The 12,720-nt window shown below is 28.9% G+C and overlaps 1 protein-coding gene across 1 annotated transcript; it reads left to right on the top strand.

Moving 5' to 3' along the window:
- Positions 1-1,623: 1,623 nt before the first annotated feature.
- On the top strand, positions 1,624-12,059 carry LOC139112200 (fatty acid synthase-like). Its single transcript, XM_070673059.1, has 19 exons — positions 1,624-1,788; positions 2,047-2,291; positions 2,775-3,003; positions 3,090-3,508; positions 3,745-4,038; positions 4,109-4,322; positions 4,395-4,555; positions 4,628-4,945; positions 5,063-5,562; positions 5,638-5,942; positions 6,016-6,411; positions 6,492-7,519; positions 7,585-7,829; positions 7,963-8,656; positions 8,897-9,725; positions 9,842-10,299; positions 10,813-11,067; positions 11,252-11,509; positions 11,595-12,059. The coding sequence occupies exons 1-19, from the start codon at positions 1,626-1,628 to the stop codon at positions 11,709-11,711; spliced, it is 7,128 nt and encodes a 2,375-aa protein (XP_070529160.1). The 5' UTR covers positions 1,624-1,625; the 3' UTR covers positions 11,712-12,059.
- The last annotated feature ends 661 nt before the right edge of the window (positions 12,060-12,720 follow it).

The raw sequence follows: 12,720 nt of genomic DNA, 5'->3' as shown, positions 1-12,720 counted from the left end.
ATAGGCCCTGACTATTTCGATCCTGAGGAGATCAGGAGAGAGGCCAGCATGGCATCTCCTGATCAGAATATCCTCGTTTTTTATCCCGGGGTGGAACACCCTTTTCTTGCTCCGATCAGGTTAATTGATCGGGTCTTTCCGAGGACGACGGCCAAGATCTCCGAGATCATTGAGATCGAGTTAGATTAAAATACTAACTCTCTTCGTTCCCTTTGTATATATTTTGTTTACCGTATATGCATATATTTTTATTCTTACATTTATGGTTGACTGTTGTTTGTTATTTCATATTCGCGCTTTGTAATGTTATTCACATAAATTGATAAAATTATCTATTTCATTTAAAAATTAAAAATAATTAATATTTTTTCTAATTTCCTATTCTCTTTGTTTTCATTTTTTGTATTAGTTCGTTATAATAAATGTTTAATTTAAAAGTTGCAAACCCAAATTTCTGCATTTCTTAAATAAACCTTTGAAATCCATTTGTTGCGAAACCACCTCCGGTTCTTACCCTAGGGAACAAGAAGTAAAATTCTTTCCCTCAAAAGAACAAGAATCGCGCTAATTCAAACCTTCTGTCGTTTAAATCTATTCCTAGCGCTTTATACGCGTAGCGCTGAACCACACGCGTCACGCAAGGATCGGTAGTTGCGTCCATCTCTCTTTCTTCTAACTCTTTACCTGCTCTCAAACTATTTCCTTAACCACCGAGAAGCGGTAATTCTCCTTTAAAGAATATTTCTATTTCTGACGTAACAGCAGGCATACCTAACCGATTAGTACAAACGGCAGACGGATATTGCATCCATTGACTTTTTCTTGGTAAAACAAGAACTTTCAATATTTTGTCAAGTCTTTTTTATTTTTAAAATATGGCTGGTTATCTACCAAATAAAATTGTGAATATAATCCGCATTTTGGGTGAGGCCAGAAATAATTACTCAGCAGCAGAATGGCTTTATGCTGACAGATTTCCAGACCGACGCCATCCTGACAGGAGAGTAATAAAAAAACTTAGCGATAAAGCTGAGCAGGGTTTTCTTAGAAGAAACCGGCGAAAATCGAGTCCTAATGAAATAATATCGTTGACTGTTATAGGTGCCGCGGGTTTCAATTCTAAATGGCGTTTTATATGCAAATGTTAATTACATAACTACTCCGAGAACTTTCAAATGACCTGTTATGTTTGTAAATTTTAATAGTCTCTACAATTGTGTGATAAATGTACTGTAACGGAAGTGACAGCGACTAAAGTATAAAAAATTTAAATAAATTGCAATATTAATGAAAAATATAACGCGTGGAAATACGTGTTATGTAACACTGAAACAATAAATTAGAGAATCAGGTAGATTTGATGTAGTTACACTCTAACTTTAATCTTAACCATTATATTATCACAATTGTGACTGTTAGTGATTTTCTTTCTATTTATTATTGGTACATATATATGTATATAAATGTATTATATATATATATATATATATATATATATATATATATATATTATATATAATTTTAAATTGTTTTTTCTTTTATCTAAAATTGTAACGTATGACTTTGTAAAATAATTAACATTTTGCTATAGAGTATATTTCCTTCAAAAATAAAATTAAAATACTATGAATCGACCGACACCGGAATGCAGCATCGATGCAGAAGAAGAAATCGTTATTTCTGGTATTGCGGGTCGATTTCCTGAAAGTGTTAATATACAAAAATTTAAAGAGAATCTTATGAACAAAGTGGATCTTGGTTCGAGCAATCATGGACGTTGGAATCATAGTAAGAAAATTGGCTTTTTATGTTAGGATATATTTGATCTAAGTATTAAAAATGAATTAAAATTGAATTTGAATTGAGAAAATTATATACAACTGGATTATTGTAGTATAATAATTGTGTGAACTTTGTATACTTCTTTCCAAATTGATAAAATATATATTTATTGAATATTTAATAAAAGAGATAACGATAAATATAAATCTAATTAATCAAAAACTTTTTATTAGTTATTTGTTAATAAATTTATTTTTTATTCAGCGCTCAATATGCCTGGTCGAATTGGTAAAATTAATAACGTAGAAAAATTTGATTCACAATTTTTTGATATTTCTACTACTGAAGCTCATATAATGGATCCTGCGGCTAGAATGTTGTTCGAGCATACTTATGAAGCACTTATCGATGCAGGGATAAACCCAAAAGAATTATGGAATACAAGAACAAGCGTTATTACAGCAATTTTTATATCTGAAACTCGAGGACATATGCTTTTTGATGCTCAGGTAATACATTTAAATGACATATTATATAAATAAAAAATAAGAATTTTTATTGTAAAAAGTAAGACAATTTCATGCAAAACAGATGTTTTAAATATAAAAAAATATAAAATTAAATATAAATATATAATTAAATATAAAAAGTCTGTACATCTTTGTTGTATATGTTATGTATGTTGAGAGACAAAGAATAAAGAATTAGGTGACAGAAGAATAAAGGATATATATTTCAAAACGTACTGCATGACGGTCGGAGAAGATCTAACTCTCCGAAAGAATGACAATCATGACTTAGGGTACATTTAATTCGCATTGAATGATCGCATTACATTTTGCTCAGAACGCCATGCGCGGATAGATAAGTGTTCTCGGAATTTTACATTGCAAATATATTACAGTATAAATTATTAAAAATAAAATATTAAATATATTTATTTATTTACTTCAATACTTACAATATATTTAAAAACATATTATTGTTATTAGCTTTCTCAATTACCTATGATTAAAAATCATATGCCAGTAGCAAATGTAATTTCTCATTGGCTCGGCGTTACCGGACCATCACATAATATTGATACTGCGTGTAGTTCAAGTAATTATGCCATAGTAAAAGCTTATGAATTGATTCGAGCTGGAGATTGCGACACAGCTATTGTAGCTTCCTGCAATCTGTGCTTTCATCCTAGAATACAATATCAATTTTATCAACTAGGTATATATTTATTATATTTTAATACATTTCTATTTATAATTTTATTTTATGATGAGACAGGTAACGTTTTTATTAACTTCTTTTAGGAGTTTTGTCTTCTGACGGTTATTGCAAACCTTTTGATTCAGAAGGCTCAGGATATATGCGCAGTGAAACAGCCGCAGTACTATATCTGCAAAAGGCAAAGAATGCTCGAAGAATTTACGCAACCGTTGTGCATGGAAAAACAAATTGTGATGGTTTTAAAGCAGAAGGTATTACTTTTCCGTCATTCGAAAAACAGAAATTGTTATTAGATGAATTTTACGAAGAATGTGGAATCTCACCCGATGAGTTAGCTTATATGGAGGCTCACGCAACTGGTACTATAGCCGGCGACCCCGTAGAAACCATGGCTATTGACCAGTCTTTATGCGCTAAAAGAACTACTCCTTTATTAGTAGGCTCAGTAAAATCGAATCTTGGCCATTCTGAACCTGCAAGTGGCCTTTGCCATGTCGTAAAGGTATATATATTTTTTTATAATAGAAAGAATAAAGAAATTTATATTTAATAAATATATTTAATAAAACAATATATATAAAACATATAAAATAATTTACATACATATTTAATAAAAGAAATATATATTTTCTTATAATACTTTTTATCATCTACTTGCAATTATGATTTATATTATATACAGCGTTTATTAATTATAATATATATTACTGCTAATAAAATAAATGTGGTTCTTTAAAGGTATTACTAGCAATGGAAACAGGTATAATTACGCCTACTATACACTTTAAAAATCCACGAAAAAATTTAATTGGTGTTATTGAAGGAAGAATAAAAATTGTTACCGAACCAACTAAATTGCAAGGCGATAAGATATGTATTAATTCTTTTGGTTTTGGAGGAGCTAATAGTCATGTATTACTGAAATCGAATTCTAAACAAAAAATTAATAATGGCACGCCGGATGATGATTTACCTAGACTTGTAGCCGTGTCTGGACGTACGGAAGAAGCAGTTAAAACCATTTTTAATGATGTAAGTTCTGTTTGTATAAAATTATTCTTTAAAAAAAAATAGAATTGTATATTTTTGTTATTGAATGCAGGTGCAAAATCGGTTAACAGATGCAGAATATATATCTTTATTACATCATATTCATAATTATAACATAGATGGTCATTTTTATAGAGGATACATGATGACGAATTGTAAAAAAATTAAGTCTTATAGCTCAATTAGTAAAGTAAAACATTCTTTACATATAAAAAGGCCAATTTGTTTTATATTTTCGGGATTAGGATCTCAATGGTTTGGAATGAGTAAGTAAATAATTTATTGCAAAATACTTAAATTAATTATGTTTTATACTAACAATTTTATAATTTTAATAGGTCGAGATCTAATGAAATTCCCAGTGTTTGCCAAGGCAATAAAAAAATGTGATAACGTTTTAAAATCTTACGGCATATTACTTACAGATATTTTAACGAGTGATAATAAAAATATTTTTGATAATATTATTAAATTGTTGTTAGGACTCGTTGGATTACAAGTAAGAAAATATTTTCTATTTAATTTTTTACTAATAAAATTATTTCAAATATTAATTCTTTATATTTTACAGATTGGAATAATCGATCTTTTAACATCAATTAGTATTGTTCCTGATTTTATAATTGGTCATTCGATTGGGGAAATTGTCTGTGGATATGCCGATGGATGTTTAACGGCAGAAGAAACGATTCTGTCGGCGTATTTCATCGGCTTAGCGCTTTATGAATCGAAAATATGTAACAGTTCCATGGCTGAAATTAATCTTGAATTTGAAAAAATGAAAAATATATGCCCTTCGGACATTGATATAGCCTGTTATAATAGTTCGTCCAATTTTATTGTGAGCGGACCAACAAATTCTGTAAATGCATTTACCAGCAAGCTACAGGTATACTTATTTGCACATTAATTGTACCTTATTGTTATTTAAAAAATATTATTTGCTTGTTTTATTTTAATTATTTTGATGAAATGCTATTCTTATAATTTTTCTTTATTGTTTCAGAATAACGGTATTTCTGTAAAAAAGCTTTTCTGTGGTAATATACCTTTTCATAGTCGTTATATTGTCTCTGCGGCAATTAAATGTAAGAAATATTTAAATCGTGTATTATCGCAAAAAAAGTCTCGCAGTTCAAAATGGTTAACTACATCTGCTTGTGAATGTGCCAACGTATCTTTACCATTATGTACAGATTATTATATGAATTATTTCTTATCGCCTGTAACTTTTACAAAAGCAATACATTCAGTTCCGAAAAATGCAGTAATGATTGAGATATCGTCTCACAGTATTCTTCAACATATTATAAAAGATTCAATACGCTTCACAATAACAAGTGTAGCGTTATATACACCGAATACCGAAAATAATAATATTGAGACACTTTTAGAAGTCATTGGAAAACTTTATATTGCGGGACTACAACCACAAATTGCAAATCTTTATTCGACGATACAATTTCCTGTAAGCCGCGGCACTCCAATGATTTCTCATCTTGTAAGGTAAATAGAAAAATGCCTTATTTAAATATACTATAATTATATTAAACCAATTTATTAAATTAACAACGTTTGCAGATGGGATCATTCAAAAAACATGTTTGTAATGTCTCATAGCGAAAAGAAAATTCTTAACGAAAGAGAAATTATTTTTAACATCGACACAAATGACGAAGAATTTCTTTACTTAACAGGTCATGTCATTAATGGGAAAAATTTATTTCCTGCTATGGGATATATTTTCTACATTTGGGAAATGTTTGCATCACTAAATAAGAAAGAATATACTGAAATGCCTATTATATTTGAAGATATAAATTTTATTCGCGCTACAGTGTTAACACAACAAAATAAGATCGAATTAACTTTTTCGATTCAAAAAGGTGATCGCGTTACGTTCTTTTTTATTAGATTTATAATATGTTATACTTATAATAAATTTAAATTTATGTTTAGGTAGCAATAGGTTTGAGATTATTGAAGGACACACCACAATTGTTACCGGAAGAATACGAATTCCAACCAGCGATGAAAATACAAGAATATCTGCTAATTCAACTAAATATGCCGTTGATGGAGAAATGAATAATAAAGACATTTATAAAGAATTAAGGCTTCGTGGATACCAATACAGTGGCATATTTCGTGGATTAAACCGTGTCTCAGTTACGAAATCAAACGGCTCCATCGCTTGGGCGTTCAACTGGATAGCATTTATGGACAGCATGTTACAAATGATGATTCTGGGACAGAATACGAGAGATCTTTTGGTTCCAACAAGAATTTGTAAATTAACAATCGACCCAAAATATCACCTACATCTAATTCAGAATACTTCAATTAATAATAGACGTAAGTAATATAAATTATTCAGCAAGTAACATATATGCGTTCAAGCTTTTAACAATTTAATTGTATTTAAAACGTTTCAGAGCTTCCTGTTAATTATTACAAGCATTTAAATGCTATAACATCCGGAGGAATAGAAATTTATGGAGTTGTAGCTACATTTATACCTAATCGATTAAAAACAGTTAATATCGTTCTTGAAGAACATACTTTTGTTGCTCATCGTGATTTAGAATCATCTATATCGCTACAAAATGCAATAAGAATGTCGATACACCTTGCACTTGAATGTTGCAACATGTTAAATGTTAAAATTATCGAATTTCTTGATACCGATGATAAATTAACATCAGAAGATTTGAATTCTCCTCTCATTAATAAAATTCTGAGCGACTTGCCTCAAATTCGACATGAGACCAAACTTGTTACGAATCACAAAAATCTTCAAAATATTTCATTACCCGACAATATTTCTGTAACGGAAATGACTAAATTATCAAAAAATGAAAATTGTTTAATGGTCTTTTGTTTTAATATTTTAAAAAAGAATAAAGAGGAACTATATAAGCAGCTATTGTCTCTGTTAATGCCTCAAGGCTTTCTACTGACTTTGGAAGAATCTACTGACTGTGAATATTCGTATTTAAAAAAAAATAAGTTAAATATTATAATAGAGCGACAGATAAATAACAAGAAACTTTTATTATTAAGAAAAACGCAAAATGTTGAGAAAAATCAGTATCATGTTGTACATGTTAACAATTACGATTTTACATGGGTAGATACATTGAAATCAATTATAAATATGCAAAATAAATCTGATAGCGATAAAAATATAATACTGGTTGCAGAAAAGAATTTTGAAAGTGGATTACTAGGTCTTGTTAACTGCTTACGAAAAGAACCAGGTGGTGAAACAATTAGAAGTGTATTTATTCAGGATAGTAAAGCACCTGCTTTTTCTCTACATGAGCCGTTATATATGAAGCAGCTGCTATTGAATTTGCCAATTAATGTTATACGTTCTGGAAATGTATGGGGATCTTACAGGCATTTTCCATTATCAGCATTGGAACCAAAATTCGTACAGAATGCTTATATTAAACAGAAGGTACAATAAAAATGTTATTGCAAGTTTAATTATAAATAATAATTAATTATATTTATTCGCAACAGGTGCAAGGAGATATGAGTACATTGTGTTGGACAGAAAACAAAAAGCTTGTTGAAAATGAATTTAAAAATCTTGTTAATGTCATTTATGCGTCACTTAATTTTAGAGACATTATGTTAGCGACTGGTAGACTTACAATTTCCACACTATATAATACACCGCATGATTTTGAAAATTCTCTTCTTGGTATGGAATTTGTTGGTTTTAACACGCATAATGAAAGAATAATGGGAGTATGTTCAGACGGGTAAAATATAAAATATTAATACATATAAATTAATAATAATATATATAATAAATATTAGACATAATATAAAATAAATGAATCAACTTATGGTACATTTTAATGTTAAATATATAGATCTAAATATTTTTTGCAGAGGAATAACAAACGTTATTTTGGCTGACAAATATCTCAAGTGGGTCATACCAGATAAATGGACAATGGAAGATGCAGCAACTGTTCCAATTGTGTACAGTACGTGTTACTATGCTTTGTACATAAAGGGTAAAATGAAAAAAGGAGACAAAGTGTTGATTCACTCTGGCACTGGAGGCATTGGTCAAGCTGCAATATATCTTGCGCTTTCCGAAGGCTGCGAGGTATTTACTACAGTTGGAAATGTCGAGAAACGGCAGTTTATTATAAATACCTTTCCATCTATTCCTGAAGATAATATCGGAAATTCTAGAGATACAAGCTTTCAACAGATGATTATGCAACGTACAAATGGTCGTGGAGTGGATATTGTATTAAACTCCTTGGCTGAAGAGAAATTGCAAGCATCTGTTCAATGTTTAACAAACGGTGGTTATTTTCTGGAAATTGGCAAATTTGATATGTTATCCAATACTGCTTTAGATATGTCTATATTTAAAAAAAATATCAATTTCTGTGGTGTTTTATTGGATAAATTATTTTTTGCAACTGCAGAACAGAAGTTAAAATTGTCTAAGAAAATAACAGAGGGTTTAGAAAATGGTGTTATTAAACCGCTGAATAGAAAAGTTTTTGAAAGAAATGAAGTCGAAGCTGCTTTTAGATATATGGCAAGTGGAAAACATATTGGCAAGGTACAATTTTTTAATATATATATACATATATATAAATAATATTTCTTTAATTTATATATTTAAAAAAATATATTTAAAAAAAAATTAATATTATTTTATTTTTTGTTTAATATAAGTAACATTAATTAAAGATTTTTTAATATTACTGAATTATTTAAAGGTTTATTTACTTGCAATATTAACAAAATTAATTAAATTATAAAGTAATATTAAAATTAATAAAATATTAATTATTTACAGATAATAATAAAAGTTCAAGAAGAAAAAGGGTTTTTGAATAATCCTTTACTCGCTTATCCACAATATTATTGCCTAGAACACAAATGTTATATTATTCTCGGTGGACTAGGTGGCTTTGGTTTAGAATTAGCAAATAAATTGATTCATCGAGGTGCGAAAAATCTAGTTTTCACATCAAGAGCCGGAATTAGAACGGGTTATCAACAATCAAGAATAAATCTTTGGCGTTCTTATGGTGTAGATGTGCAGATTCTTACGATTGATGATAATATAACACATGAAAATTGTAAAAAGATATTAGAGTTTGCCGAGACAAAAGGACCAGTGGATGCGATATTTAATCTTGCAGTAGTTTTGAATGATTGTATATTTCCGAATCAATCTGCACAAACATTTCAAGATTCGTTTAAATCGAAAGCATGGATGACGAAGCAAATAGATGAATTATCGAGAATTATCTGCCCGCAACTTCGTCATTTTGTTGTATTTTCCTCCGTCTCGTGTGGAAGAGGAAACGCAGGCCAAACGAATTATGGAATGGCTAATTCCGTAATGGAAAGAATATGCGAAAAACGTGTGAAAGAAGGATATCATGGTTTGGCAATACAATGGGGAGCTATTGGCGATGTTGGGCTCGTTGCAGATATGCAAGAAGAAAATAAGGAATTGATAATAGGCGGTACATTGCAACAAAGAATATCCTCTTGTTTGGATACATTAGAAATATTTCTGCTGCAAGATCGATCTATTGTAAGCAGTATGGTTGTTGCCGAAAAAGGAAATATTAACAAATCATTGAATATTTATGAAACAGTTGCTCAGATAATAGGTAAAATTAATTTAATATAAATCTAAACAATAGTGTAATAGTATAAAAATTATAAAGCGATTGTGGACTTAGAAATTAATAAATATATATTATTTTGTTACTTTATTTCAAAACAGGATTAAAGAACACAAATGCTGTTTCACCAAAAGTTCCTCTAGCTGAAATGGGAATGGATTCAATGATGGCAGTTGAAATTAAGCAAACATTAGAAAGAGAATTCGATATTTCCTTGACAACGCAAGATATAAGAATGCTAAATTTCTCTAAACTTAAACAAATGGCAATTACACCCGAACAAGGAAAAATATGGGATTCAAGTGAAACTGATACAAATAATTTGTTTCAAAAAATGGAAAATTCAGATTTTGTTCCAAATATACTTATAGAACTTGTTACAAAAAAAGAGGTTAATGGAGACAACATAATATTCGTGCCAGGAATCGATAACTGTTCAAAAGTATTTAAATTCACATCATCAGAAATTAAATATACAGCAACGTGTTTGCAACATGGTGTACTTAATATTCCTAATGAAAGTCATTCAGTGATGAAATCAGCCGCTTATTTACTGCCTGTAACAAATTTTGCATTAATTTAAATTTTTATATAAAATACATGTTTTATAATTTATATAAAAACATATAGAAAAACAAATAAATTAAAAAATTACATTTTTAAATATTATTGCTACTTATACAGAGTGTCTGAAATAAAACTTCAAATATGAAAACTGTGGGTAGGGAATCAAATTTGGAGACAAAAAGTCCTTTACGAATTTTTAAAATTCGTAACCATTACTGAAAAAAAAATTAATTTGTATAACGCATGAGCGACAAGGAAAATGCGGGTGAGTGAGCGCGACAAACGAATAGCTAAAAATGGTACCGTCGTCTGTCGCGCTCACTCACCCGCATCTTCCTTGTCGCTCATGCGTTATATAAATTAATTTTTTTTTCAATAATGGTTACAAATTTTACAAATTCGTAAAGGACTTTTCGTCTCCAAATCTGATTCCCTATTCACAGTTTTCATATTCGAAGTTTAATTTTGGACACCCTGTATACTAATTCATATTTATTTGTTTTAGCATGTATTAAAAAAAATAAAAAATCAGAAGGAATTTTTCATAGTGGGTTATTCATATGGATCACTAATTGCCATTGAATTAGCAAGATTATTAGAAGCTAATAACTTGTTAGGACGATTAATACTAATAGACGGAGCTCCTGATCTATTGAAATTATGGATAAATAAATTGATGCCTGCTACATCATTAAAAGAATTACAAAATCTAATAATTCTTCGGTTATTAAAAATGTATACTAAAATTGACGAACAAGAGGTAAGTATAAAATAAAATAAAAATAAAAATAAAATTCTAAAAATATATTTAATATTTTATTCTTATTATATAAAAATTATTCATTAAAGTTTATTGTCATTAAGAATTTAATACATTTTTTTAACTTTGATTGATAAAATGCAAATATTATAAGCCACATAAAATACAAATTTTTTATTTGCAGTTAATGTTGGAATTGAACAAATGTAACACTGTGGAAGAAAAGTTAAAAATAGTTCACACTCGTTTTCCGATGGTCATAAATATAAATACATTGACTACCGAAAATCAAAGGCTAATGTATTTTACGGTTTATAATCATATAATTGCTATACTAAATTATAATATATCTTCGTTACCTCGCCTCAAATCACCTATAACATTGTTGAAACCCACATTTCCAATTATTTCATTTCCAGAAGAGGATTATGGTCTGCACAGGGTAAATTCAATTTTGATTGATATTTCTAAGCTAGTAAAGTTTAATATACATATAAATAGCTCTATAACAAAAAATTATTTTTCAGGTCACTGAAGGTAAAATTCAAGTGCATTCCATCGAAGGTAATCATATTACAATAATGAGCCACGATAAACTAACATCAATTATTAAAGAGTGGATGAAAAATAATAACACAGACTAATATTATATAAACGTGATAAATACATTACTATAAACATTTATATTATAATAAATAAATAAATAAATAATTATTATATGTATATTAAAAAACTTGTAAAAAATTATGAATATTTACAAGGATCGTTAAGCAACTCGGAAATTTAAAAAAGTATGATACTTTATGTGCATGTAAAGTAATTCATCTGTAATACAAAACTATTTTTTGTTTGTGCTAAATTTCACTTTAAAAAGGTGAAACCACTCCTTACAAATGGAAGGGTTTTTTGCTTTTTTTCGATATAACTCGAAAACTATTTAAGATATCAAAAAAAGTTTTATACAAAAGTTTTATAGTAAAAACAACTATATTTAACTGCAGTAACAGAATTAAATAAAAAAATTTTTTTAACAAAATTGTTTATAAAAATACAAAAAAAAAATTTTTTTTTTAATTTTATTATTGCAGTTGTTACGTCAGGAGGATTAATTTTATTAAATTAATTAATCGGAAGGAATTCCTCGGAATGGACTTTGCCGGTAGGGTAGGGAGGTGACGTACCACCGAACTTATGTGTGATTCGAAATTCGAATCTACACGATTTTACGCGCAGATAATTATTCGGATTTCAATTGAGCGCGTAAGTGGTTCTTTTTAGAGAAAGGAAATGAATCCTTATTCTCTGGGATAGAACCGGGCGTGATTGATCGCTTAGACAGGATAGTTTATGGTAATAATTAAATAATTAACCCACGATTTTAATAATACTAAATTAACAATTTAATTAAAACAAAGACTCTAATTACAAAAAATCAAAAGTAATCCATACAAGACAAATAAACAATTCGGAAAACTCATACAGCTTGTTTAACATACAAAAATAAAGTAAAAGTTTTTACTGAACAAATCAAATAATAAGAAAACGGTAATAGACGAATGAATAGATATAATTCTAACATGGCGGTGTTGAGTGTTTTACAATATTTACATGAGTGTAAGGGTGTGCGTGTGGATGTGTGTAATTATTAATCTA

The sequence above is a fragment of the Cardiocondyla obscurior genome, linkage group LG27 (genome assembly GCF_019399895.1).
Source record: "Cardiocondyla obscurior isolate alpha-2009 linkage group LG27, Cobs3.1, whole genome shotgun sequence".
In the NCBI taxonomy this organism is placed as follows: Eukaryota; Metazoa; Arthropoda; class Insecta; order Hymenoptera; family Formicidae; genus Cardiocondyla; species Cardiocondyla obscurior.
The sequence above is the reverse complement of the archived record's forward strand: the minus strand, read 5'-3'. Positions and strand labels throughout refer to the sequence as shown.

Bases quoted from the DNA above. Each gene is read 5' to 3' on its own strand.
- LOC139112200 (XM_070673059.1), top strand. From the start codon at position 1,626: ATGAATCGACCGACACCGGAATGCAGCATCGATGCAGAAGAAGAAATC. The intron at 7,830-7,962 runs GTAAAATATAAA...TATTTTTTGCAG, and splicing joins ATGGGAGTATGTTCAGACGG to AGGAATAACAAACGTTATTT. The intron at 10,300-10,812 runs GTAACAAATTTT...TATTTGTTTTAG, and splicing joins CAGCCGCTTATTTACTGCCT to CATGTATTAAAAAAAATAAA.